Source organism: Phyllostomus discolor, chromosome 5 (assembly GCF_004126475.2).
Source record: "Phyllostomus discolor isolate MPI-MPIP mPhyDis1 chromosome 5, mPhyDis1.pri.v3, whole genome shotgun sequence".
Classification (NCBI taxonomy): Eukaryota; Metazoa; Chordata; class Mammalia; order Chiroptera; family Phyllostomidae; genus Phyllostomus; species Phyllostomus discolor.
The window spans coordinates 72,944,526-72,970,887 of NC_040907.2; the positions used below are offsets into that span (position 1 = coordinate 72,944,526).

General features: G+C 41.4%; 1 protein-coding gene across 4 annotated transcripts in view; it reads left to right on the forward strand.

The window, feature by feature from the left end:
* The first annotated feature begins 343 nt into the window (after positions 1-343).
* DCDC2 (doublecortin domain containing 2) overlaps positions 344-26,362 on the forward strand; it is a 183,771-nt gene continuing 157,752 nt past the window's right edge. The window contains exons 1-3 of one of the 4 annotated variants that reach the window (XM_036026448.1): positions 344-560; positions 15,007-15,380; positions 19,189-19,243. In XM_036026448.1, the coding sequence (XP_035882341.1) occupies positions 15,088-15,380; positions 19,189-19,243 (348 nt within the window). In that variant the 5' untranslated portion in view covers positions 344-560; positions 15,007-15,087. Of the gene's footprint in view, positions 561-14,269; positions 14,426-14,930; positions 15,381-15,528; positions 15,635-19,188; positions 19,244-26,362 lie in introns of those variants that run through there. The other 3 variants (XM_036026446.1, XM_028511125.2, XM_036026449.1) reach the window with 3 other exon arrangements.

Consider the following 26,362-nt stretch of genomic DNA (forward strand, 5'->3'; position numbering starts at 1 on the left):
TTAGTTTATCATTAAATTAGAAATCAACATATGTGGGTAGAAGACATTAGGGTACCTAGACTTAATTAAGGTGTCTACTTCCTATGCTAGTCATGGTCTTATAAGCCTGGAAAAAAAAAAACCCTTTTAAATTAGAATGGGCAGACTTTGAATGATATTAGAACATGATAGTTCACTAAAGCAGCTCTTTCCATTAATCCAGAAACCGGAGTGCAGTTAACCAATAACTTCTGTATCAGTGACATAATTTCCTGCAAAATTGCTATTTTGTAATGGTTAACTTCTCTCCTAGTTGTTCACAGCAGGGGGTAGTTTTCTTTTATCAGAGTCTTCTATTCATTATAATTCACTGTGGCTTTGACATTTTCCTCTGAAACAAAAGTTTCTCAGGCACTGGGAGATCATGCTGTTTTACCTCAGTGATTGTTTGTGAGCTGCGATGGATCCATTGAAGCACTAACTAAAGAGCCGACACCCAAGCCGGACATTAACAGCCCCCCAGCAGAAGCCTCCCTGTGAGGACGGAGCCAGAGACAGCCATCCAGGCACCCTTGGCGGTGGTAAAGAACAGGGACTTGAGTTTAGGAATTTAAAAAATGGGGGAAAAAAGAAAGTTTTGTTCCGAAGTTGTGCAGAATTAAGTCAGTGGAGAACTTCAGCCCGTTAGTAGTGTGAAAATATGAAAGAAGCTTCTGGAATGTTGGAGACAGGCCTAAATCCAGTGTGATTGCATTGTTCTATTGCCCCAAATTTGAATCTCAAGAGCATTAGCACAGTTTAACAACAAAAATATCAAACTTAGATATACATTACTACAAGTTTTACTTTAATGAAATCTGGTAATAATTTGGATAGGTACTAATTCAAATTATTGACCTGGAATACCTTGAATTCTCTGGGTGTTGAGGTGGGGAAGCATTAACTGCTTACTAAGCTTTGGCTTGACTTGTTTTCATAAACACTGCTTCTGACTTGTGGAAATAAGATTTTTATACCTACTTAATGATTATGCAAATAAATAATTGAAAGCTGAGAGATAGAAAAACAGAACTTATTTTGACATAGTAAACCGATTCCTAAAGTTTTTGCCAGTTTGTAGAGTCAAGCCCTGCCACCCCCACCCCCACCCCCCCAAAAATGAGTAGCAATCTTAACTTGGAATATAAGAAAGTCTTGCTTCTGTTGAGACTGGCAAAAATAATTTATTTGTAAGTGAAGAGAATGGAGATGTGCTTGAAGTGTTGAAAGACTTTTCAGCTTAGGTTGCCTAGTTTCATGAAAGTTTTTTTCTCCCCATTGCTAGACTGTTAAGTCTTAATGGAGGAGAAGTTGCTTTGTACAACAAATTCCTTGTGAGACACAGTAAACTGGGCTGTAAGTGGAGTTACTCAATGAAAAATTTCAATATTACATCTACTTCCAGTTGTCCTGTGCAAGCCAAGTCTGCATAGCAGCTCCTTACACCTCCACTGAGGAAGACATTGTTTAAAAAGCCAGCTGTTTGCTCTAGTCCTCACTTGTCGTCATTGATTGAGTCTCACAGGGGTTCTGTTTTTCTGTAAGGCAATGTAGTACTTTGCTCTTCCATTTTCAGAAACTATAGTGTATGAGAACTAAGCAAGTGATTGATACAAATGACATGTACATAACAGATCCATTGAAACAAATCAGAGTGAACAAGTGGCTAATCACTTCAGCGAACGAGTTCATTATCACTGTAGTTCCAGCTCCTACTACTCCTTCTCTGGTAGCTCATGCACTTAAAGGCCCTTCTAGCCATGGTATGGTTGGTGTGTTTTCACTTACCCCTGGCTTTAAGCTCAGCTCCAGTTCACTCTAAAACCTGTAGGCCCATCCACTTTTCTAGAAAGGAAATGAATGGGAATAACTATGCAATAGATGTGTAAAATAAAAAGAGTGATGATTGGCTAGAGTTGGTGCTCCTGACATTATAAATAACGGATATTAGGAGTTGAATTGTGGACACCTCAAAATTCATATGTTGAACTGCTAAGCTCCTTTGCCTCAGAATATGAATATATTTGGAGTTAGGCCTTTAAAAAGGTAACTAAGTCAAAATGAGGTCATTAGGGTGGGCCCTATTCCAATATGACTGGTGTCCTCATAAAAAGAGGAAATTAGACCATAGGTGCAGGAGGAAGACCACTTGAAGACACAGGGAAAAGATAGCTATCTACAAGCCACACAAGAGAGGCCTCAGAAGAAGCCAACTCCATGGACACCTGGATCTAGAACTTCTATCCTCCTGACTGAAGCAACGAACTTCTGCTGTTTGAGCCCCTAGTCTGTGGTGGTTTTTAGTGGCAGCCCTAGCAAACGAATGCAAATGATATACGAAGAGTCTACAGGTAGGAAGGGTCCCTCCATAGCAACCTCTGACTTTAATAAATCTGAGGTTATGCTGTCCTTTTAAAATGTAAATATATAATATTTTCTCTACATTATGGACTAAATGTTTTAGCTTCAGAATGTCACCATCATGTATTTATCATATTTTTTCTTAGGCTCATACAGAAAAGATGTTTTGTAACGTAAGATATTTGTAATTTGAGGATTATTTAAAGATATAACAATTAGAAAAAGAACTAATAGATAACTTTTCAAAACAGAACAAGTACTAGAATCTATAATTAGCTATACTAAATGCTCTACATGCATTATCTCATTTAGTCACCACTAAAACTATGAAACTGGTAGTATTATTCCTCTGCCATCTCACATATGAGAAGACTGTGGGAACAGAGAGGGTCAGTAGCATGCACGATGTGCAGAGCCAAAACTCAGTGCCAGGCAGTCTGCCTGGTTCAGAGAGCCCACTCCTCCAAACACTACATTTCTTCATTCAAAACACACATAAAGTGCTTAGCGTAGTCTGTGCTGGGCACACAGTAGTTATTAAATGCTGTTTGTTTCCCTCCCCTTTTCAAGACATACTTGGCACAATGGAAAAACTCATAACCAGATGAACAACATGCTGATATTATGCACCATATGTTAGGACTTGGAAAAGTGTTCTTTTGAAAACTTTAAACCCCAAATTACAGTGGGTACCCTACTCAAAAATGGCAACATAATGGAACTATAAAGTAACATTTTTTATTTTGACAAATGAGAATTTATTTACAGAATGGTGTTCATTTGCAACCACCATGAAAAAAGAATTTGTATAAAAAAATCTGTTTTTTTCCCCATCGAGAAACATAATGAGTTTCTGAAATAGTAGACCAGGGCAGTCCTTTTTTATTACTGAGAAGAATATACATATATATTCTTCTCAATAAGGAGGCCATATATATGGCCTTGATATTTGTATATGTTGTGGAATAATCACCACAAAACTGTTACCATATATAATTGCACACAAAATCTTTTTCCTTGTGATGAGAACTTTTAAGATCTACTCTCTTAGCAACTTTCAGTTATGCAGTGCAGTCTCGTTACCATAGTCATTCATCCCGTACATCACATCCCAGGACTGACTGATTAGGTAACTGGAAGTTTGTGCCTTTTGACTACCTTCACCCATTTAACCTGCCCTCCACCTCTGGCAACCACCAGTCTGTTCTCTATACCTATGAGCTTGGTGTTTTGTGTTTTGTTTCATTTGTAGATTCTGTATATAAGTCAGATTATATGGTATTTTTATTTGTCTTTGACTTATTTTACTTAGCATAATGCAGGACAATCCTTTTAAAATAGTTCGAGATTTCTGTAAGAATCTGAGGGGATCCAGAAACCTTGTCATATCATTGCAGGACTTCCTGTCTCCTCCCTTCAATAAAATACCCTCTCAGTGTTGGTTAGATGGTGAAGACATTGTGCCTTCACTGTGCCTAAGTGAAAGTGGGTCTGAAAATTGACCGATGAGGAGGTACCAAAGGCCAACTTTGTTTTAGCCCCAACACTGGCTGAGTGTTGCATTAGGAATGTCTTAACAACTTAAAAAAATTGACCACATCCTGGTCCTAATTTGCATGTTATCACAGGTGAGAGAGGATGAGACGAAGCTGATGCTGTGTGTGTGTATGTGTGTTCCTAAGATCTACTGCTTGAACTCAGATAACTCCAAACCTTTCTTCTCTTCCTTTTCTTTCTTCTCTTGTCCTCTTCTCCCTTTCTCCCTTCCTTCTAGGGTATACAGTTGAGTGTTGGGAACTCCAGAAAAGAGAAACAAAAGGTGGAGGGGGGTAGAAAAAGGGCAGATTGTTAGCTCTACTGTATAAATGAGAAATAGTGCTTTGCCCAGAGTAGGTTCTGAGCTGGTATTTGATAAGAATAAATGAATGAATGAATGAATGAATGAATAAATGAACAAACTAGGTAGACAGGTAAGGCCCAGGAATGGAGGTTAAAGAGTCAGAATGTGAGAGTAGGAAGGGCCACAGGTTTGGATACAGTGACTTATTACAGAAATGCTTTCAGGGTAACGGATAAGAAGCTAGGGCAGGGTATGATTTCAGACAATATGCTACCGAGGGCAGCTTCAACTTGATTCTGCAAGAGAGCTCTGAAGTATACTTTATGCCTCAGAATTAGCCCAGCCCAAAGCAGGGGAGGTTGGCTTTTGTACCCTTGCACACTGGTTAGAGGGTAAGGGACAGTGGAAAGAAGGGGGATGCTGGTAGGTGGAGGTGGCAGGAGACAAATAAATTCTCAGGCACTCTTTGTTCTCTGTTAGGTCAGATAATGCTATTCTAGTACCTGAAGCCCACCTATGAAGAAGAGTCACACATGTGGCACATAGAAGCCAGGGGTGGGACACACAGGGTCCCAGGGATCCGAGAAGATCTGGGTTGATCACTGACAGTGTCTGTCCACCTCAGGTAGCAGCTGGCTTCATGACTGCAGCAAGACAGGGTTGTTTTCCCCCTGCTTTGTTGCATTCTGTGAGTCTGGCCATTTGTTGTGTATGTGTTGGTGGGAATTAACCATACTCACCTGCACAAGTAAAGAAGAAAGATTTATCTTAAAAATGTTGTTCATTTTATAAATGAGGAAACTCAGGCTTAGAAAAGTTAAGTAACATGCCCATGGTAGCACAGGTATTAGTGATGGAGCCAAGATTCAAAACTAGTTTACACATTTCATGTATAAATAAAACAACAGAATCTATTTTGAAGTATATTGACCTGTTAGTTCAGTGAAACGAGTTAAAGTCCATTTTGAAACCATCCCTGTAAAATAGATGCAAATTTTCCTAAGTCAAAAGAGTTAAATAATTTGATGAATGCAGTGCAATGTGTATACATTTAAAAATATATCTCTAGTCAGCAGTTTTTCTTAATCTTTCTCCTACTACCAAGAAATATTGAGTGAGTCAGTTTCCAAGGTCGAGTCTGTTGTCATCTGGAACGCAGGGGTTTGCTCACACCCACATGCGCTCTAATGTAGGGAGCACAGCCCTGAGATCGACGTTCCGCGCCTAACGGGCCTGCGGCAGCTCCACAGGTCATCCGACATGTTTATCGACTCCAGTGAATTTGATTCTCATTGAAAACCTCAGGCAGTATTTTTTTCTTCCTTGCTGTGAAATAATTGTCTAGAGACAGGGAAACCTCCAGATGGGTAGTTAAATGCCTCCAGAAGGCATGGGTCACTGATGAGTCCCTTTGAGGATTTCTGTAGTTTACAAGTGGCCTTATTGGTCAAAGGATCTCATTAATCATAACCCTTAGAATGGCAGCTCGAGAAGTTGTGTGTTTGTGAAAGAATCATAAAGATGCTGCATCTCAATATCTCTGCATGGAACTTTCTAATGCAGAGTGGTTTCTCATCTTTAAAAACCCACACTGATATTTAAAATAGTTACTAACTTGTATTTTTCACTCTTACAAGGTTCTGTTAAGGGTTTTTGTTTTTTCATATACCTTTCTCCCTTGTCCTCACAGCTCAAAGCCCTATGTTTTCCCAGACCATGTTGGGATGTTGGGACAAGGGGTAAAACTGGTCAGAATTAGGCACCACTTGGAAAGCTCCTGCTTCCTATGAAAAGTACATGTGCACCCCATATCCACCCCGTCAAAGTTCCTCCCAATTATTTTGTGAGTTCCCAGGGAGTGAACCCCTAAGTTTGCACAGCTTCTAGCTGACCCTCACCCCCTGCTGCAGCTTCTTTGGTGCTGTTACTACTGAGACCTGCACTGCTTGTGAAGGTCTGGCACTTGGGCACCTTTGTCACTGTTGGATGACAGTCTCTGGCCAGACACCACTGCCATGGGTGCCACGTGAGGGTCTTTGGGTTCTAGGGAGGCTCTGCCACGGTAACTCTGCTCCCTGCTTCGGAATGCCTCTTCCCTTCTCCCTCACCCTCCCACATTATACTTTACATACAGTATAAAAGAAGGGCTTTTTGTGCTTAACGCTTTAGAGAGCTTACAGTGAAATACTTGTTTCGGGTTTTCCTTATAGTTGTGTCTAACTCCTCAGAGTGGCTGCACAGGGACTGGAAGCTGACAAATGAGAGCTAAGCCTAACTTTGCCCTTCTCCACCCTTTTGGCATCTCTGGGCCACACTGGAAGAAGAGTTGTCTTGGGCCACACATTAAATAAACGCTAATGAAAATGGATGAGCCAAAAAAAAGGATTTAAGTAAATTTATGATTTTGTGTCGGGCCACATTTGTAGCCATCTTGGGCTGCAGGTTGGACACCCCTGAGCTAGGCGTTGTTACTGGGACCAAGTTTACTCTTCTCTTACTACCTTTTTCTTCAGGATGAGTACTTTTTCTCAGGAGATGCCTCAGTTTCTCACAAAACCTCATTCCTACTGGGCCCATCTAACGGTCTGCCACACATGCTCAGATATAGGTGAATCCCTGTGGTGGACCTAGAGCCAAGACTCAGGCTGGGACACCCTTCCTTCGCCTTCCACCTCCCTCCCCCGCCCATCCTCCTCTCCCCTCAGCTCTTATCTCTCTGCTTTTACTCATACCCATACATAGTATTCATTCACTCACTGAGTACCAAGTATGTGCTAGGCACTGCTGCAAGCACGTCAGATAGAGCAGTGACAATCTATACAATGGCCCATCCTCCTGGACACTAGCCTAGAGAGTGGAAAGTACTGTGGACGGGTAATAGAATAGAGTGACAAACAGTGACGTTTTACATGGGGATACATAGTAGCTAGGGGGCACTTTACATGGTGTTATTAGAAGACCTTTCTGATGAGATAAACATTTGGCTGAGATCTGTGTGACAAGACTCAACCATACAAGAACCTGTTATCCAAGCATTCCATGAGGACAGAATAGCAGTATTTTTGTCTTTATTTATAGTATGTGTTTAATCTGCCTCTAGAACTTCCCTTGTCCCCCATATATGTAAGGAGTCAGATTTTACACTGAGCCCACCCCTGGCCGGCTGGTTCCATCACCCAGGGATGACAGTGGAGCCCGGCGGGAGCAAGGTCATGGGAGAGGCCCCGTCTCCCAGGGCCCTCAGCAGCAGCGATGCTCTGTAGATCCCTCTTGGGCACAACCACATTCCCAAATCACTGCACACTCTAATGGGGCCGCTGGGCATATGGTTTTCAGGGTTTCTCACCTCACTCCACAGGGAGGGAAGCTTCAGGGAAATCCCAGCCCAGGAGCAGAATCAGTGAGGAGGGGGCAGTTGGAAGCCTACGAGTTCCTCATTCTCAAGGAATTCCAGATTCCACATAATCAAGCTCTGGAAAACGAAGAACAGGGCTTTCCCCAGCCACCACGGGGCATTTCTGACAGAGCAGGGGTATTCAGCCTGGATTGCCCAAGACAGTCGAGGGACGATCAGGGAGCTCTAGCTACCCCCGCCAGGGCATGAAAGTCCAGGTCTTCCTTTCAGCTCCTCAGAGAGGACACTGGGCACCACAGGCTGGGCCTCCTCCTAGGCAGCTGTACTGATGTTTCCTGGCTTTCACCCGGTCCCCATCATGGGACTCTGCCACGTGGCATCCCTGTCCTTCAGCACAGGCTGCCAACAGACATAAATCTCTCTGTCTCCTGTGCAAGCCTGGGACAGATGACTATTTGCCTCTTGGAGTCTTCCCAGTTTTATTTCTCCATATTGTCTCTGCTCATCTCCTTTCCCTCACAAGGACTCCTTTTATTTTCTCTCCATCTCTTTCTTGTATCACATCCAAACAATTCTTCAACTCTTTGAGGTGAAGACTCACCTCCTCTGGGTGGCCCTCCCTGATTGTTATTGCTCCCATTAATCTCTTCTTATTGAATACCACATGCACCTAGAATCTTACTTGTACACTCCTGGTGGTTCCTCTCCCTCCCCCTTTGTCCTCCTCTTCTTTCCCCACCTCCCTGGCAACCCCTTTCTTCCTCCCTTTCTTCCTTCCAAATAAGAATAAACTTATTCATCTCAACTCTTTTTTTAAAAGGATTATTACTAAATTTTGAATATATAACAATAATATTTTAAATGTATGTGAGGGGTATAAAATATTAACAATAATACAAAGACATGGACCGTTCAGTGGTTTTTATTATATTCACAATATTATACAATCACCACCACTATCTAATTATAAAACATGTCCATCATCTCCAAAAGATACACTTTCCCTTCCGATTTCCCCTCCCCCCATCTTCTGGTAACTACTAATCAACTTTATGTCTGTGGATTTACCTGTTCTGGACATTTTATATACATGAGATCATATAATACAGTGTGTGTAAGCTTCTAAAACTTTATCCATGTTGTAAATGCATCAGCACTTTTAATGAGTGAATAGTATTTTATGGTACAGATATTCCAGTACTTTAGCCGCTTACTGGATAAAGTCCAGTATCTGAAATCTTTGTAGGTTTTTGTTTTTTTTTGGTCTGTTGTGTTTTTGTGCTGACTCTCTGAGCCATCTCAGGGCTTTGCCAACCCAGAATCACTTTCATTCTCTGCTTCACATTGTTTGGATCATGAACGTAGAGCAGTTTGATTCAGTAGTTACCCAGGAGTCAACTGTTATAATTATGAATTATCAGGGGAAATTCTTTGATCCCTCCCTCCCACCTCAGCCTGCATCACAAATGTAATTTTTAAATGTAGCTACTTCAGGCTGCAGATTCACGTGAGGGCCTCCACTTACACTGCCTGTCTTAGGAAGGACACAGACTCCTTTCCCGTGCAGCCGTCAGAGCTGCGGTTCCCCGTCTCCAGGGCAGGGGCAGGGATACTGAGGGTGAAGGCTGGTTTCAGGGCTCGCTAACCTGCCAAGGTTTCTGTTTTCGTTCAGCTCTTGTCTTTTCTGAATTCTTTTCATTCTTGCCAAATTAGCAATGCATTTTTTAAAAAATTAAACATTGTTTAATTTTAAACAAAAATTAACAAATTAAACATAAACATTAAACAAAACATTAAATCTAGCATTTTTGGTTGTTTTAGAAGGAAAGTGATTCAGGATATTTTGCTCAGCATGTTTTTGGAAATGGAGTTTTATTAAAATCTTTTTAAAGAATCACTAAAAAGCAGAAGCCATCTGTGAGCACATGCATTCCACAGTGGCATCTCAAACAATGCTAGGCACATCATAGCAGTTTTTCAACTCTCAAGGTGCCTCCCTTCTTTCATGTCCCTACCCCCCTTCACTCTCAGAGGAAGTCATTTAAGAAATATTTATTAAACACCTGCCTTTGCCATGATACTAAATGCTGGAAGAGGCAGGCAAGATAATATTTCCTTCTGTAACAGAGAAAGTAGAAGCCCTCAGTGTGAATTCTCTCAACTTCCCTTCTCTCTGCCTCTGAACTTGCCATTTTAATGGGCTTGCAGATCATGCGCTAGTGAACTGACAACTTTTTTTCACTACAGTAATATGAAATCTCCTAACATAAGATTGTAAATGTTTTTCAAAGGAAGAAAATAGTAACTTAGAGAAATGTGATATTTGGTTTATATGGAATTTAAAGATATATAGGTAAAGGTTTCTTTGGAGTTTGCTTTGTGACAGGAAACAATATTAAAATAAAAGAAGGTTCAATGTTTATTATTTCAGGAGATTGTGATTTTTCATCTCATACTCTAAACATCAATAAATCAACTGAAGAAGGAAACTATTAGTTTTTGTTATTCTTAATGTCTTAGTCATGTGGCAATGCACAGAGCAGCATTTTTACTAAGCTCTAAACCAAGGTAGGGTAGGGCTTTAAGACCTGTTAAGCAGGTAGAATCTACATGATTTAGTTATGTATAGGAGTTGAAAATGGTCCATCTTACAGTCACTTTTAGGTACTTTAAATAAGCCAACTGGGGGAGGCAACCAGTTCATGGACATGAAGAATTAGCCTTTACCAGATGCAATGTGTTAACCACACAGGGGACATTCAGGGCAAGTCAGAAACCGTCACCGCTGTCCCAGTGTGCATCCAGGAAACACTCTCAAGAAGCAGAAATTCTTGCTGTTTCTGAGATTGAGATACGAACACGGACACTCTTTAAAGAAAACCTAGCATAATATATTCTGCATTTCATTAACATCTTGATTGGCCTGAAAGATTATGGCATCTAAGTGCCGGTAAGAGAGCCCACTTTCCTGTGTGGGGGCCCGCCTCCGCACCTGGCTCTGCATTCTCTGTCCAAAGCCAAGCAATTTTAGAATCTCTTTAGTTGTGCAACACTTTTTATTTGCTGATATGAAGATATGCTTCCTCCTAGAGGAGCAGTTTCTAAAGTTTCTCTTAATTTTTAAACTTTATATATTTTGCATTCATTCACTCATTAAATAATTATTCAGTACTCATGATATACCAGCCTCTTTACTTGGGCACTGTGGATACGCTGATGAATAGAATGGCCGGTCCTTTCTTTCAGTGAATTTATACATATAACTATCTAATTCTACAAAGATTAAACATATACCTATAAAAAGACAATTAAACATAATTAAACAAAGATTTATAATTACAATAATAAGAACTATGGAGAAAAAGTATATAATACATGCAGGGCTATTCTGATCCTTGGAGGGGGATAGAAAGCTTTCCTGGTAAATGATATTTCAGTTGGGGCTGAAAGTATTATTTGAAAGGAGCTGAAAGAGTGTCAGAGGTGGAGAAGGGGCCATGAAGGAATATTCAAGGAAGTGCAAGGGTAATTCTTGACTTTGTAATGCCAAAGGGTAAGTCTTATGAGAACGTTATTAAGCAGTACTGGGGTTCTGCTGCCTGCTGCCCTGTAGGCAAAAATTCCAGAGGCAAAGGTTTGGCGATAAAGGAAGGGAGTCTTTATTTAAAAGCAATCACTTAAGCCTATCAAGTCATAGCTTTAATCACTTAAGCCTATCAATTAAGGCTAGACTCTAACACCTCTGTTCTCCTATCTTTTTCCCTGTTTTGCCATGCACTTTTTGCCAAAATTTTTGAGGGAAAAATAAGGATGTGCAGCATACATGGGTAGTACTAATTCCATTACTATAGAAATGTTTTTTAATTCTTTATTTATGCATATGCATTAAAAGTGTAACTCTGGAAAGCAATAATGATATCCATATGCAAAATAATACAATAGTTGGTTTTGTTTCTAAATATAAAATGTGGGTGTGCATTATATACAGCAAAATACAGTATCATGTTTCTGTAGGATTAATTTACAAACGAAAACAATATAATATATAAAAATGACACCAATTTGGAAGAATGGCAGGCTTCTGTCTCAGAGCCTCTTTCCTCTAGAACACCCAAAGAATGAACCTGCCACCCGCTGTCACACCAGCCTGATCCTAGGCGGTGCCCAGAGTTCCCATACAAAGACTATCTATTGGGAAACGTGGGGAACTTCCGAACCATCATCCTGGCATCCTTGAGGAAGAAGAGCCTAAAAGCCCCAGCCTGAGCCCGAGAGCCAGCTTAGGAGCCAGACAGCCAGGCTTCTTTTTATTTCCATTGGCTCTGGAGGCATTCCGTTTCTCAGCCAGTCCTGTCCTAGACTGTCCACAATTGCTTCCGCTAACTCCCCCTACCGGCCTCTCTACTTCTCCCCAGTGGTGTGAGTTGTCTTAATCAGATCCTTGTGTATTAAGAAGAGATGGGAAGCTGGAAAGTGACTCAAATAGATTTTTTTTTTGCTAGTCTTTCAGGCTGGGTGTTCTGTGGAGAATGTTTAGCAGAGAAACAAATTTGGAGATAGGGTGACCTTTTAGTGGGTGATGGTGTTCTGAATTCAGAAAGTAGGAGTGGATTTTGAGATGAACGAATAGGTTTAAGAAACATTCCTAAGTAGAACTGATAGTATTTGGTGATTGAAGAACCCTTGTAAACCCAGGATGCAATGTGGTCTGTTTTTAGTGCAGTGTTATGTTAAAATAATTATCATTTTGGAGGAGAAATATAATTGGAAGCATATTAGAGATTTACTCAGGCTCTTGAGGAAAAGGCAAGTATCTTTATGGTATTATATTTTAATGTACAGTGAATCTTCTTGAAGAATCCTCTTTTGCTATTTCTCACTCTCTATGTCTTCCACACACTTCGGAGACAGCTTTAAAACAAAACTCTCCCTTGCCTCTCATTCATTCTGTGTGTGTTCTCAAAGGTCCCCCAGCAACTATCTGAAATGGCTTCTTCTTGATCAGGCCTGACAGTGCCTTGTAGTGAGTGCCTTGAGGGAGTCAACTGTTAAATTTCCAGGAATTTTAAACATGGTTTTTATTAAAAATTAAATGGTTAAGCATACAATTAATTACATTACATTAAAAACAAAAATAATACTCAAAACTCATCACCACCTACATTTTACTATTATCTCTGAGGTTACATGTGTGATAGAAGTACCATATATAATGGCATGCTACTGAGCATCTCTTGCCATCAGTGACATCCGAGTGGTAGCTGGAAATTGGTCTTGTTTTCAGTACTTAAACTACAAAAGTTGGCAAATGCTACGGATCAAGGCCTTCTTCACCCTGGAAACCATCATCCCCACATTATCACTGTCTAAGAGGAAAGTGGATAAACGGGTCCAGGCTCTGGATGCAACCCTGGGCAGGAGATAACTGTCGTGGGAGTTAGAATATAGGTGTGCGGTGCCTTCCTGGGCTGGTGGCAGGTTCCCACACACAGAAGGAAGAGGTGCTAGGTTTAATGCCCTGCTGTTGCCATCTTAAAATGCTTAATTTTCAAACAAGGGGCCAGGTGTTTTCATTTTTCACTGGGCTGGTCTAGGCTGTGGGGAGTGAGGACTATTTGGAGGGCTGCTTGATTTACTGCCTTCCACCTTTAAAAACAGGTGTTCTGCCTCATTAAGCTACTTGGTAGAGCTTTTGCAGATATTTTCCCCATCCATTCCCTCAACCCACAACTAGCTCACAAAATTTCCTTGTTTTTCTCTCTGTAATACTCCCTTCTCTTTGCTCTTCTTTTGAAAACTATTAACTTACAAGACATTAATATAAGCAATTTTAATAAAAATGTTTCTGCCCAGATTGCAGTGCCCCACACGCTTGCCTTTCAGTTTGGTATCACATGGTGTGTTAGGTGGTTCTGGAATCAGAGGGCTGGGTTTGAATTTTTGCTGTGATTTACTATAAGTTCCTTCGGTTTCTCTACATCTCGGTTTCCTCGTTTGAGTAGAGAACGATATTTACCTCTGAAGGTTATCGTGAACGTTGAATTAGATAATCTATGTAAAGTGCCTAACAATGCCTGGAAATGGTAAGTGTTCAATTAATGCTAGTTACTTATAAAGATTATTTTATTCATATATGATGAATTATAAACACTCAATAATCAATTCTGCCCATGACACATAGTACCAAGGTCTTAGGAATAAATGGAACACTGGCAGAGGTGAGCTGGAAGATTTCAGTTTTTTAAAAAGTACGTTCCTGATCCCACAATGTTTGTCCCAGCGTGGACTGAACAAAGCTCCTCTCCCTTACTAAATTACCATACACTGAACTAATCTGTACAAATAGCATGGATGTGTGCTGCCGGGCACAGGCAGCTGTGTAGCTAGCTGTGCAGCCTTCTCGAGGCTCTGAAAAAGCCTTTGCTGGGCGTAAAGCTAGGCCTGTAGTAGGCACTCCAGTTACTGCCCCGTACTCTCTTCACTGCTGTTTCCCCAACTCCTACCTAGCACGGTGCCTGGCACAGTCGGCGTCTATTTATACGGGGCCTCTAAGCTTCGCTTCAGCCCCCAAATCTCTGTACTTCTTTCTGGCCTTTGCCCTAGGCTGTGGGAATGCTCAGGGCTCCGGGCCAGCGCCGGGCCCAGTCCAGGAACCCTGCTCCCCAGTTGCAGTTGCTATGGGAACGGCGGGAACTAACAACTTGGGTCCCAGCGGGGCGAGCGGGCCCTCGGAGGCGACGGCAGCGGCACGAGCAGCGCGAGCGACGCCCGGCGCCTCGGAGGTCACTGCTCGGCTGCGACAACCCGGCCGGCTCCGCTCGCGCCCCTCCCCCACAGGCCCCACGGCGTCGGTAGGGACCCGGCAGTCCTGCCCTTGCTCTCCTGCGCGCGCCGCCCGCCCTCTGGGGGCGAGGGGGGGGGCGCGGGTGGGAGACCCGCCGCGGGGGGCCGGCCGTCGGGAGGGGCGGCGGGTCCGGGACGCTCGGGTCTCCGTCAGAGCGACTTCCGAGTTCACTCTGCCGCGGAGAATTATCTGGGCAGTTCCAGCGTCGTCTTAATTGCTTTAATTTGAGAGTCAGCAGGAGGTTCGGAGGTGGGGGAGTAAGCAGAGATAGAAAATGAAGGTTTTTGCAAGGAATAACGCAAATATGGCATGAGAAATTGAGTCTCATTTTCTTCCTAACGTCTGGGTCCCCACCTCTCCTTCCTGCGCCCACGCGGCTGCTGTCCCAGGTGGTCGTACCTGGGCGCTGCCAGCGCGCTACGGCAGGTGCGGCGCGCACGGCGGCCGCTGATTGGCTGCGGGCCCGTGAAGTGCTAGACGGGGCGCCCCGAGCGGGGCCGCCCGTGGGCTGTCCGCGGGGCGCACGCCGGCCGCTCGCTCGGCCGTTGCTCGCTCTGACCCCGGTCTGACTGTCTCCTGTCCTTGCAGCCCGCGACCCGGCGGGTGCGGCGAGGCCGCGGGGCAGCGGGACCCTGAGCGCCTGCCCGCGGCGGCGGCGGCGGCGGGAGGATGAACGGCACCCGCGCCCGGGCCAGCCACCGCGCCCAGCCGGTGGTCAAGAGCGTGCTGGTGTACCGCAACGGGGACCCTTTCTTCGCGGGGCGCCGCGTCGTCATTCACGAGAAAAAAGTGTCCAGCTTCGACATCTTTCTGAAAGAGGTGACGGGCGGCGTCCAGGCGCCCTTTGGGGCTGTCAGGAATCTCTACACCCCGCGCACCGGCCATCGCATCCGTAAGCTAGACCAGATCCAGAGCGGGGGCAACTACGTGGCTGGGGGCCCGGAGGCCTTCAAGAAACTCAAGTAAGTCCGTGAGTCCCACCGTCCACCATTTCTGGGCGCCCAAGGTGTGCGGTTGGCGCGGGGAAAGGAATGCCACTCCCCCCTCCACCCCCGCCCCGCCCCGCACTTCAGCCAAACCTCAGTGGGTTCGGGGACTGTGACCGCGCGGGTTAGTGCTGCTCAGAGCTCCCGCTGCAGTTGGTGTTAGAGGCTGAAAGCGTGATGGAGAAGCAGTTTCACTTGGGTGGCAAGAGGAGCAATCGTAAAGCTCATGCGTAAGGAACAGGAATCTTTAAAAAAAAAATGTGGCCAAACGGGTACTTAGCATTTTGTTGTTTTTTCTTTTTCCTTTTTATACTCCCCCCCATTTTGCTTGGAACCTGTCTTTTTAGTTAAAATAATTTTTAAGCATTGAATGCTATATAATTACCAGAGGAGAACATTGCTCTCTGCATCACCCCGCCCCCGTTTAAATGCTTTCAACCTTTCATTCCAGGTAGAGCTGACCACGCTCCACTGTGGCCGTCCCCCCACCACCTGCGTGTTTGTGCTATTGGCATAAAGTTGATTGGCTCACTGTGTTTGTCCACATGTCTTTCTCTAAGTAACTGATGGCTAGACCCTCAAGGACAGGAGCCATTATTGCTGCTCATCCTCAGTTGCTGAGCTTGCTCAGTGAATCATCAAATTGTGTTTAGGTCTGTGAAGGGAACTAAGATGAACAAGACATGAGTCCTTGTCGTTCTTGCAGCGTTTGCAATCTAACAAGAGAAACTATGTGCACACCAGCAGTTTTAATGTAGAGCACAACAGAATAGGTACAGCTAGAAAAACAAAGTTATGTGGCAGTTCAGAGTTGAGAGAAATTATTTCTGGTATGGGTGAGTATTGTATGACAGGGAGAAGTCAATATTCTGTAGGTTATTTTCTTTTTAACAACTTTATTGAGATGCGGTTTATGTAATATAAACCTTGTCCATTTCAGTGGGTCTTGGTATATTTACAGAGTTGTTCACCCATCACCACAAACTAATGTTACAACATTTCCATCACCGTGAAAAGAAACCCTGTGCCTCCTTATTTCCCCTTCTCCCCATCCTCTGGTACCAATAATCTACTTGTGTCTCTATGAATTTGTCTGTTCTGGATGCTCATATAAATGGAACCATACAATTTGTGGCTTTTTGTATTTCTTGATTCTTTCACCTCACATAATATTTTCAGGGATCATCCATGTTGTAGTATGTATCAGTACTTCATTTTTTTAAATCATTAAATAGTATTCCATAGTATGGATATACCACATTTTATTTATCCATTAATCAGTTGATGGATATTTGGATCGTTTCACTTTTGGTTCTTATGAATAATGCTGCTTTGAACAATCAGGTACAAGTTTTCATTTATCTTGGGTGTATACCTAGAAGTGGAATGGCTGGATCACATGAAAACTCTATATTCCATAGTTTTTAATATAACATTTTAATTAAAATTCAGCTTGGACTTCAAGATATTGAAAAGAAATCTTTACCATAAAATCTGTGCTTGTGAATCCTAATTTTAACTGTATAGAAATTTTTTTCTAGGTATCATTAAAGTTGTCTAATGTCATTCTTCCTTTCCTAAGTTTGTTTAAATTGAGTTCTAGGTATTATACTTTTATTATGCCAGACATTTTTTTTATGGAAGGTGAGGGATGCATTTGGATTTAGTTTTCCCTTCCCTGAAACCTCTTTTAGCACTATTTGTCTAACCTTGTAGAAAAATGCTAAATGAAAAGTGCGCTTCAAAGAAACTTAAAACTTACAACTGAAAATCAGGAGACTTGAGACTGAGCTGTTTATTAGCTCCTTGGGCAAGCCTCTGGACTCAGATGGGCAGTATCCTAATACAGAAAAGGAATATAATTGTTTCTACCTCACAGGGTTGTGATAAAAGTAATTGGCTATGGATGGGAACATGTTTTGTAAACACCAAAATGTTACATAAATGTAAAGCATCTCTATGTCCAGTTCCTTTTATCATATACTTTGTGTATTTTCATTAAATAACTTTCATATAAAATAACATCATGGGAATGGAAATCTGCTTCAGAATCTACTAACAGCTTAAAATTGTAGACTTACTTTGGTAATTTATGTTCACTTGTTTATTCGGCACTACCAGGTCAAAAGATTAAAAACAGGTACAGTTCCAAAACAAATACAAGGTATGCTTCAAAATCACTCTTTATAGAGATTTGCATAGTTACTTTGGCTTTTAATTCACACACACACACACACACACACACACACACACACAGTGAGCTTGCTATAACAGTATCCATTGTTAGTTTTCCATGCTGACAGATGAATAGTTTATTTGTGTTAAAGTAGTAGTATCTATGGTTATACTGATGGAAGCCAAGATGATTTAAGTCCTGAATATATTTGAAGCTTAGTAGTTGTAAGTTTATATAACAAATGAATCACCTGGCAGAAAAAAAGAAAGTCCAAAAGATATAAAGGGTAATTCATGTCATTTAGAGCCTGGATGATGTTGGGGAAGAGAGCAACAGTGGAAACATATTTTTCAAGTGAAAATGATCAACTTGATTCGTGAATTTCTTTTACTTAGATTTTTTCTAATACTTTTGTAACCGTATGAAACTTCAGGTAGCTACTTAACCTTTGTTTAATAGCAGAGAATTCTAGAGATTTGTTATTTTTCCTGTGCATTTTTGGAAATTGACTCTACTAGATTCATCTTGTGGGTCTGTGATCACTTTCCTCCACATGACAGAACTTTTTCTTTAAAATCAGAAACCAGTCCCTGCAGATTTGCAAAAGAGCCATTTATTGCTAATCAGAGAAGAATTTGTACTGCCTTGTATAAATACTGTTACGTGAGGTAAATATATAGCAATTTCCAGAGGTATGGATTCACTAAAGCATTCTGTCCAAAGAAGCAAATAACAATAATGAAACATAGCCAAAATTAATTCTAATATAACCTTTTTTTTTGCAGCTCAGCAATTATGGTAGTTGAGGTAGAGAATCTACCTATTTATCTTTCTATCTAAGGTTATAAATTAAATGCTAGATTTATACTTATTTTTATATTAAAGCACTTATTTAGCACCTTCTATGTATGAAGTACAGTGAAACCAGATCACAGTGTTGGGCTTATAGCTTGAAGTTGACATAGGTATAAAATTGTCAGGTTGTGCTTATGCTATAGCTAAAGAATGAGCACTAGTTAATATCTGTAACAAATTGTAATAGAATAATAGATGTCTCCAAAGGTTAACTAGTCCACCTGTCTGTGTGTCATTTGAACCAATCACTAAATCATCCCACATGGCTGAGTATTTCTGTATCATTAAAGTGCTCTTATAGGGAAAAAGATATCCCAGTCTTTTACAGTTATTCTAATGCATGCTCTCTGTACATTTTTAAAACCTAAAGTCTGTGATTAATGGATCTGTTAAGCAGCCTTACACTCAAACTGCTTTTTATATCTAAGTTGATGTAAGAATTAGATGTATATATATGCCATGTATATATATAGAGTAGCTAACCATTTTGGGGGAAATGTTTCCCAATAGAAGTGTGTAATTCTAAGATTTCAGTTATGTTGAAGTTTAGGGTAGACATGTGTCAGCTCTGGTTGGTGATGCTGAAAGCTTTTTCTACTGTAATTGCTTTTAATCAGTAACAACTGATTTTCTCTTTAGGCTTAAGTATTTCCTATGGCATGCTTTGCTATTTAATAATTTTTAGAAACAAACTTATGCGACTGGCTCAAATGCCATAAACGAAACCCTTATTGTTTTTTTTTTTCTCTACAGTTACTTGGACATAGGAGAAATCAAGAGAAGACCTATGGAAGTTGTTAATACAGAGGTAAAACAAGTGATATTTTGAAGGTTAAGTAAATAACACTACCATTTTTGTGTGTTTCTTATGAAACTTAGAAATTTAGACAGCATTCTAGTCATAACACACAAGTTGACTAATGTTTATAAATGAGACAATACATGTTTTAAAGCAATGGCATCTCTTTCTTTGGAGCATTATCATAAATGAAGAGACTGAGTAGGTATCCTAAACATGTAGGATTAGATGAGTCATGTTCTTATTTTTCCCCTTTTCTAGCTATGTGTTCTCTAGTTGAAATCCATAGGAATTTTCCCTGCCAAGTGGGAAGAGATTCTGAGCACTTTATACCAAACTTGACTGAAACTACACCTCTGTCCTCAGTTGCTTCTGACAGCCCTTTGCCTGAGACAGCCATGATCACCCGACTGCCCTGAGGCTCTCAGAGGACGCTGTTGGACTTCCTGAGGCATCAGGAAAACCCCTCCATTTCTTAAAAGATTTTATTTATTTATTTTTAGAGAGGGAAGGAGAAAGAGACAGAGAAACATCAATATGCGGTTGCTGGGGGCTGTGGCCTGCAACCCAGGCATGTGCCCTGACTGGGAATCAAACCTGTGACACTTTGGTTTGCAGCCCGCACTCAATCCACTGAGCTATGCCAGCTAGGGCAAACCCCCCATTTTAAACTGCATAAAAGTTTATTTGAGCATAATCACCAAAACTTGCATGAAGATTGGAAATGAGTTTTATGAAATAGATAACAGGAGTATTCAGAACATCACTTTCTATATAGTTTCTGAATCCCTAGTAGAATTTTCAGATATTCTTTAGGGTGTATTCTTTAGTTTGTTGATAAAAATTAGGTTAAAACATGGTTAAAGCAACAGCCTTAAATATGTCCCAGTGAGATAGGGAAATTATAGTTAAACCCAGCCTGGGACTCTGTTCACCAGCCAAGACTTCCCCTCTCCCTATTTTGACCTCACATAAACTAGTGCTTCCAAACAGTGTGCTCTGCCAGGGAAGAAGTGGCTGAGAGAAGAAGTATTTTCTCATTTGTAGTGAAGAGCCCCGGAGAGACTTCTCAGCTCCCACCATTTTCTCCAGCACTGTGTTTATATCCAACAGGACCAAATAGGTCTCTCTAGGGAGCAAAAATAAAGTATGTAAGCAAAAATTCTAATTGTGCAATATTTGAAGAATGTGAGGCTAATTTCATTATTCAAATAATTTGTGGAAAGAGGTGCTAATTCCAGACATTGTTTAAAATAATTAATATTCTTGTTTGTAAGTTAGGTTTTCAATCTATGTCAAACTGCTTAGTAGTGAAAGTGATGAGCTTTTGAGCTTAAAGTAGACAAAAGCATATGTTTTTTATGTTGTGCTTATGTTACAGCTAAAGAATGAGCACTTGTTAATATCTGTAGCAAGTAGTCAAGAAAAGGGAAGATTAGTGAATTCGTTCTGGGTGTAATCTTGTTTGAAGGATACCCACTGTTTGAAGTAGGCTACCTTGCATGAAACTGGTGACTGCACCCAAATTTCTGCAATAGGATTTGAGATGTGTGACTTCTTTTTTTTAAAATTTTATTTATTTATTTTTTTAGAGAGGGAAGGGAGGGAGAAACAGAGAGAGAGAGATAAATATCAATGTGTGGTTGCTGGGGGTCATGGCCTGCAACCCAGGCATGTACCCTGACTGGGAATTGAACCTGCGACACTTTGGTTCGCAGCCTGAGCTCTATCCACTGAGCTACGCCAGCCAGGGCTTGATGTGTGACTTCTTAAAAAAATCTGAGCAGATACTTATTCTGGATTCCAGTATCTTTGATATAAAGACTGTACCTGGCAAAGTACAACAGGGGTGCAATGAATTTTTCAAATATACTTTTTTTAAAAGGTTGTGTTTAACAATGGAAGCATTTGCAAAGTCTCAAGTTAATTTAATTTTCTAAGTGTTCTTCCACTTTGGGGTAGTAAATATTGTTTTCTCTTTACTTTGGGCCTATGCATGAGCCACACAGACAAGCTTCTGATTCATGAACATACATGTTGTGGTGAAAAACCCACCCCTTATCTCCAACTAGAAGACTGTATCTCTTCCACTTTATTTCTTCCTGGTAATTGCCTCCCCTTCTTCTCTCCTCTTACTGCACAGACACTGCTGTAGCCATCCATTTCCTCTCAGTCCTTCCCCTCACAGCCTTCCAAAGGAGGGTAAAGGACAGAAGTAGAAGAAATTTGGGGATGCAAAGGAGATGGGAAGAGGTGCTGAAAAACTGGTGGTCCATGCTCTTCAGCACCTTCCATCACCTCCCCAAGCCCCACACTCCCGCTCGCTCCCCGGAACCCTCTCTTCCACTGCTGTCTGCCCAAACTTTCCTCCCAGTCTACACAAGCAGTGTGTTCCTTCCCTCACTTTGCCTTCCCGGACTTGATGTTCAGCACAGAGACCCTCCTCCCCAAAGGCCACACCACGGACATACTCAAGCCTGCTTGAACAATGAGAACCTTGACTTTCATTGCCTGAAAGGGAGAGTTTAGGGTTCCTGGCATCCCAAAGGGAACTCTGAATGCCTTTCCTCATAGAGATATCACTTTAACTGTTGGTCCTACAGTATTATCACTGCTGTTTTAGGGAGAACACAAGTTAAAATGTCTTTTGTGGGCTGCTCTGAGAACCTAACTATTGTGTGTGTAATTCTCACTGTGGAGAAATACCTCTTCCCTCGCCCAAAACTTACTTACAATCCAACTTTTAAATTTAGTAATTTAAGTTACAGGCATATCTATTGTAGTTTGCTGTGTGTAATACACACCCATGTTTTAGTACTAATTCCCATGTATCATGTGAATCATACATGGGAATTAGTACTATGCATGTAATGTGCATTCTTATTTTTCCCTTAAAAATTTGGGCAAAAACATGCGCATTATATGTGGCAAAATGTGGTATGTTGAGAACATAGTCAATGCCAGACTTCCACAAAAATTATAGATACTATTTTTTAAAAATTTAAGATGGTAATCTTCTTTCAACATTTGTGTCTACCCAGAAAAGATTACACCCTTTGTTAAATACTATGGATAGCCACTATTCTTTGGAGTAAGATAACATGTTTTACTTTCAGTCACAGAAAAGGATTCACAGAATTACTTCTGAAGGGTTTAGAGTTGCTTCAGTGTAATAGTAGCATAAATAGTGTCTATTCAAAGATGTTTCAGTATGAAGCGTGACTAAGATTAATTATCAAAATTGGAGGCATTTCTCTCAAAGCTGAGGTAGTTTAATACTGTTTGAATTTTCAGTGCCAGGGATGTGTAATAAAAGCCACCATACCAGTGGACGTGATTCAGTGATCCTAACTGCTTAGAGCATATTAATTTTAATTATTCCTAGAACAGGTTACTGTAGAAAGGCCTTGACAGTTGATTGGGGTTACATAGAACATGTGATAGTGAGTCCCATCCACTGTGGTTAAGCTTTCAGATGTGACAGGTAACACAGCCAGTGTGGACTAAGAGTTAAAAGCATTCCTTCCCTCCCTTCAGAGCACCCTCACCCAAGTGCACACTGTATTCTGGTTGCTGTTTAGAAAGTTAATAGTTTAGACACGATGGTATCTACTTGCTGACTGCAGGTCGTGATAACTCGAATGCGTACACCTGGACATGCAAAGGTCCTTTGTGGTTCCTGTCATTGCTTTTCTGTTCCATGAAGCTCATCTTTGAAGAGACGCTAACTTGACAGCCCAGTCCTCTTCCACTTCCTCCTTATGAGTGGGTCATCAAGACAGAGAAAGGCAGAACTCTGATGGGCTTCTTCCGCTAACCCAGAAGAAGCACGGGCCTTGTTTGGCCAGCTCTCCTGGCAGCAGGAGGAAAGGGAAGGGGAGGACTTGCTTCTGCTAATATTCAAATAAAGAGATTTCCTAGAGACCTCTGCACTCTCAGCGTTTGCTCCCCAGTCACCACAAAGTGACTGTATACAAATAGGTGTATTTTCATCTTACTGCTTCCCCTGCATCATTGGTCATTTTAAAAGTGATGGTTTTCTCATCTGACCTTGGTAGCTCATCCATTCTGTCTGTCTTCCCAGTCATCTCTTTGCCTCCTCGCCCTTTTCTCAGCCCAGTTTCAGATGTTGTTCTCTGCTTCTGTGTTCTAAGCCACCCCCAGCTTCCCTCTTTCCTCTCTAACAGAAGCAGTCTCAGGGAGCCCACTTTCTCATGGAAGCCTCTGATCTGCACGTGGGGCACCTCCCTCTTCCTTACTAGCCTGGGCTGTGCTCTTACCTTTTTGTTTGAGTGCGATTTTTACTGCCTTTCTTCCTTTTTTGTACCTTATCTGCTTTGCTTCCATGTGACTGATGCCTGCCTGTACTGCTTAGCACGCCAGGCAGAGTGCTAGGGGCAAAAATGAACAAGATATGCAGAACATCTCACCTCCAGGAATATATAGTTTTGATAAAGGACATACATATGAACTTTTCTGGTACCACATAGTAAGTGACTCAGTTGGGTAGGATTCAATTCAGTTTGCATTGAGCTTTTATTTGAAGTGCTTTTGACTTTGTCATGTTGCAACAAAGCCATTTGTGAACTCTTGAAATGGAAACTCCCTTCTTTTTTAAATTACTATCATTATTTTTAAATCCTCACCCAAGGGTATGTTCATTGATTTTAGAGAGGAATGAAGAGAGGGAGAGAAACATCAATGTGAGAAAGAAATATCAATCAGTTACTTTCCATACATGCCCCATCCAGGTATCAAACCCCCTTCCTAGGTATGTACCCTGAGCAGGGATTGAACCCACACCCTTTTTGGTACACAGGACAGCATTCCAATCAACTGAACCACCCAGCCAGGGGTAAGCTTCTTTCTTTTTTGACCTAGAGTTGTAGATCCTGCCAGTCATCACTGGCCCCATGTCTCATTGTGTAGTGAATCCTTCTGATTATGATATTCATAAGTACTTATTGAGTGCAAAATCTGTTTTATTGTGTGAGAAGCCTTGGTGCATATTTTATACAGAGGCAATTAGCAGACAGCTTGGCTCCCGAGCACTTGGAACGTGCCAGGAGCTGTGCTAGGCAGCAGGCATGAAATAAATCCTTTACTGTTTTTGTTCTTTTAGCACTTAGGGAGGAGACAGGGAAACAGACCAACTATTATTATCTATTACAACTATGATATATTACAACTATTATAGGGCACATATGCTGGGCTCGAAGATTGAGAAGGTATGGATGGAATTAGGGATGTGTGTCAGCCAGTTTTAAAATGGTTTTAAATATAATAGAATCTTTTAATTTTGGCCTGTTTCTTTCAAAGTTTTGAGGATTTCCTTTCTATAACTTGATTAAGGGGGATTATTTAATACTTACATGTGTGCACAAGTCAAAGCCTGTCTCTGACAAAAAGAGTGAAAATTGGCTTGGAAGGAAAGAGGCAAAGGCTGCCTTGCCATTCTTCAGGCTTGGACAATAGACACAGAGCAAGGCACCTGCAGAGTTAGAGGAGAGCAGTGCTTCTCCCACAGTCCTGCAGCAGCTGAAAAAGGCCACGAGAGCCCCTGTTGAAGTGATTATTACTTCCTCACTGCTGTCACTCCCAGACCTGCTGTAACCATATTTTCTGGGGATCTTTAATTACTTAACCTCCCTCACTTCACAACAACCCCTAGTTAATCCCCACTTTTCCTAATCTCACCTCAAAACCTATAATCAGTCCAGGGATGATCTTTGCTTTCCTTACTCTCTTCAGCAAGAACCCAAACCTTACTGAAGGTGATCCCCACCTCCCTCTTCGCAGTATCACTCTGTGGTTTCTCCCAGTGACATGCCTTGCTGTACCAAGTCAGGAGATCTGACTTGGTTGGACTGCAGGTTTGTTCCTGTTCCTGGTAGTTTTTAGGTGATCAAGTGTTAACTTATGCATCAGAACTGCCTGTTAGGTTGTAAGTCTCTAGGAGGTCTGTTAGCTCTGCACAGTCCTAGCATGAGTAGGCTGGAATCATTTTAATTCTCTCATTTTGAATATTCTTTTCAAGCAGCTAAGGAAGACATCAGTTTGCCTTGTATATGCCTCTTTATTCTGAATTTAACATAAGGGTGGGATGTCTCAAGTAACTCGAAAGTTGTCATGGCTACTACCTGTTTAGATTTTGTTTCAGGGATAAAATTAGTTGTAGTTAAATCTTTGTGTGATACATTTATTATTATGTTAATATAATTTGGAGTTATATTAAATGACTGCTGTTCACTCAACAGGGATTTATTGTGTACCTGCTATATTCCAGGCATAGTGCTTATCACCCGAGTACTCAACAACGTGGCCCTGACCTCATGGAGCTTATACTCTTTAGTCTTCCTAGCCCGCTGTGCTTCAATTTTAATTCTACCAATATTGATCTTTGCTGCAGAATTTGGTATAAAGTAGACTTCTTTGATTCAAGAGCTATATTTTGAGGGCTAGATAAATAGTTTTTGAACTTTATTATTAATATTGGACCAGGGAATTATTGAACTAATTTTTGAGGAGTAGTAAACATATAATTTCTGGAAAAGTAGTTCCATTTTTGTGGAGTTATAAACATCTAAACTAACTGTTACCTGAATTAACAGATGGGATATCCCTCTCTTCACAATCAGGATAAAATTAGCTTAAACCTGCATTACTTACCCTTTGGAATGTCCAACATTTTCCCCACGATTTCTGTGAATTCTTGCAGGGATTATCATCTCATGCTCACCTCTTCTGAGCTTCCATTTCCAAAGTGTTAGTTGAGATTATGGGTTGTTTTGTTCCCCTACAGGTTCTGTCTGTTTAAGACCCCATCAACTCAGAGGTGAAATCTTTCCATTGATATCCACACAAGGTCCGTATTTACACAAGCTTGTGTGTGGTGGAGTTTACCAATGATTTGTCAAAATGGAGTAGGTTTTGTAGTTGTATTGAAGCATCAACAACTCAAAACTCAGTATCAGACACTCTCATTTTTAAAAATAACTTGGTCTTATATGTCAATTCAGTCTTCAGCTTTTGGCCTATTTCTGGCCACCTATCTCTTTTTCTCCTCCTGTATGGCTTTTCTCTGTCCCCCCAACCCTAACCCCAAGTACCTATTGATTTCTAATACAG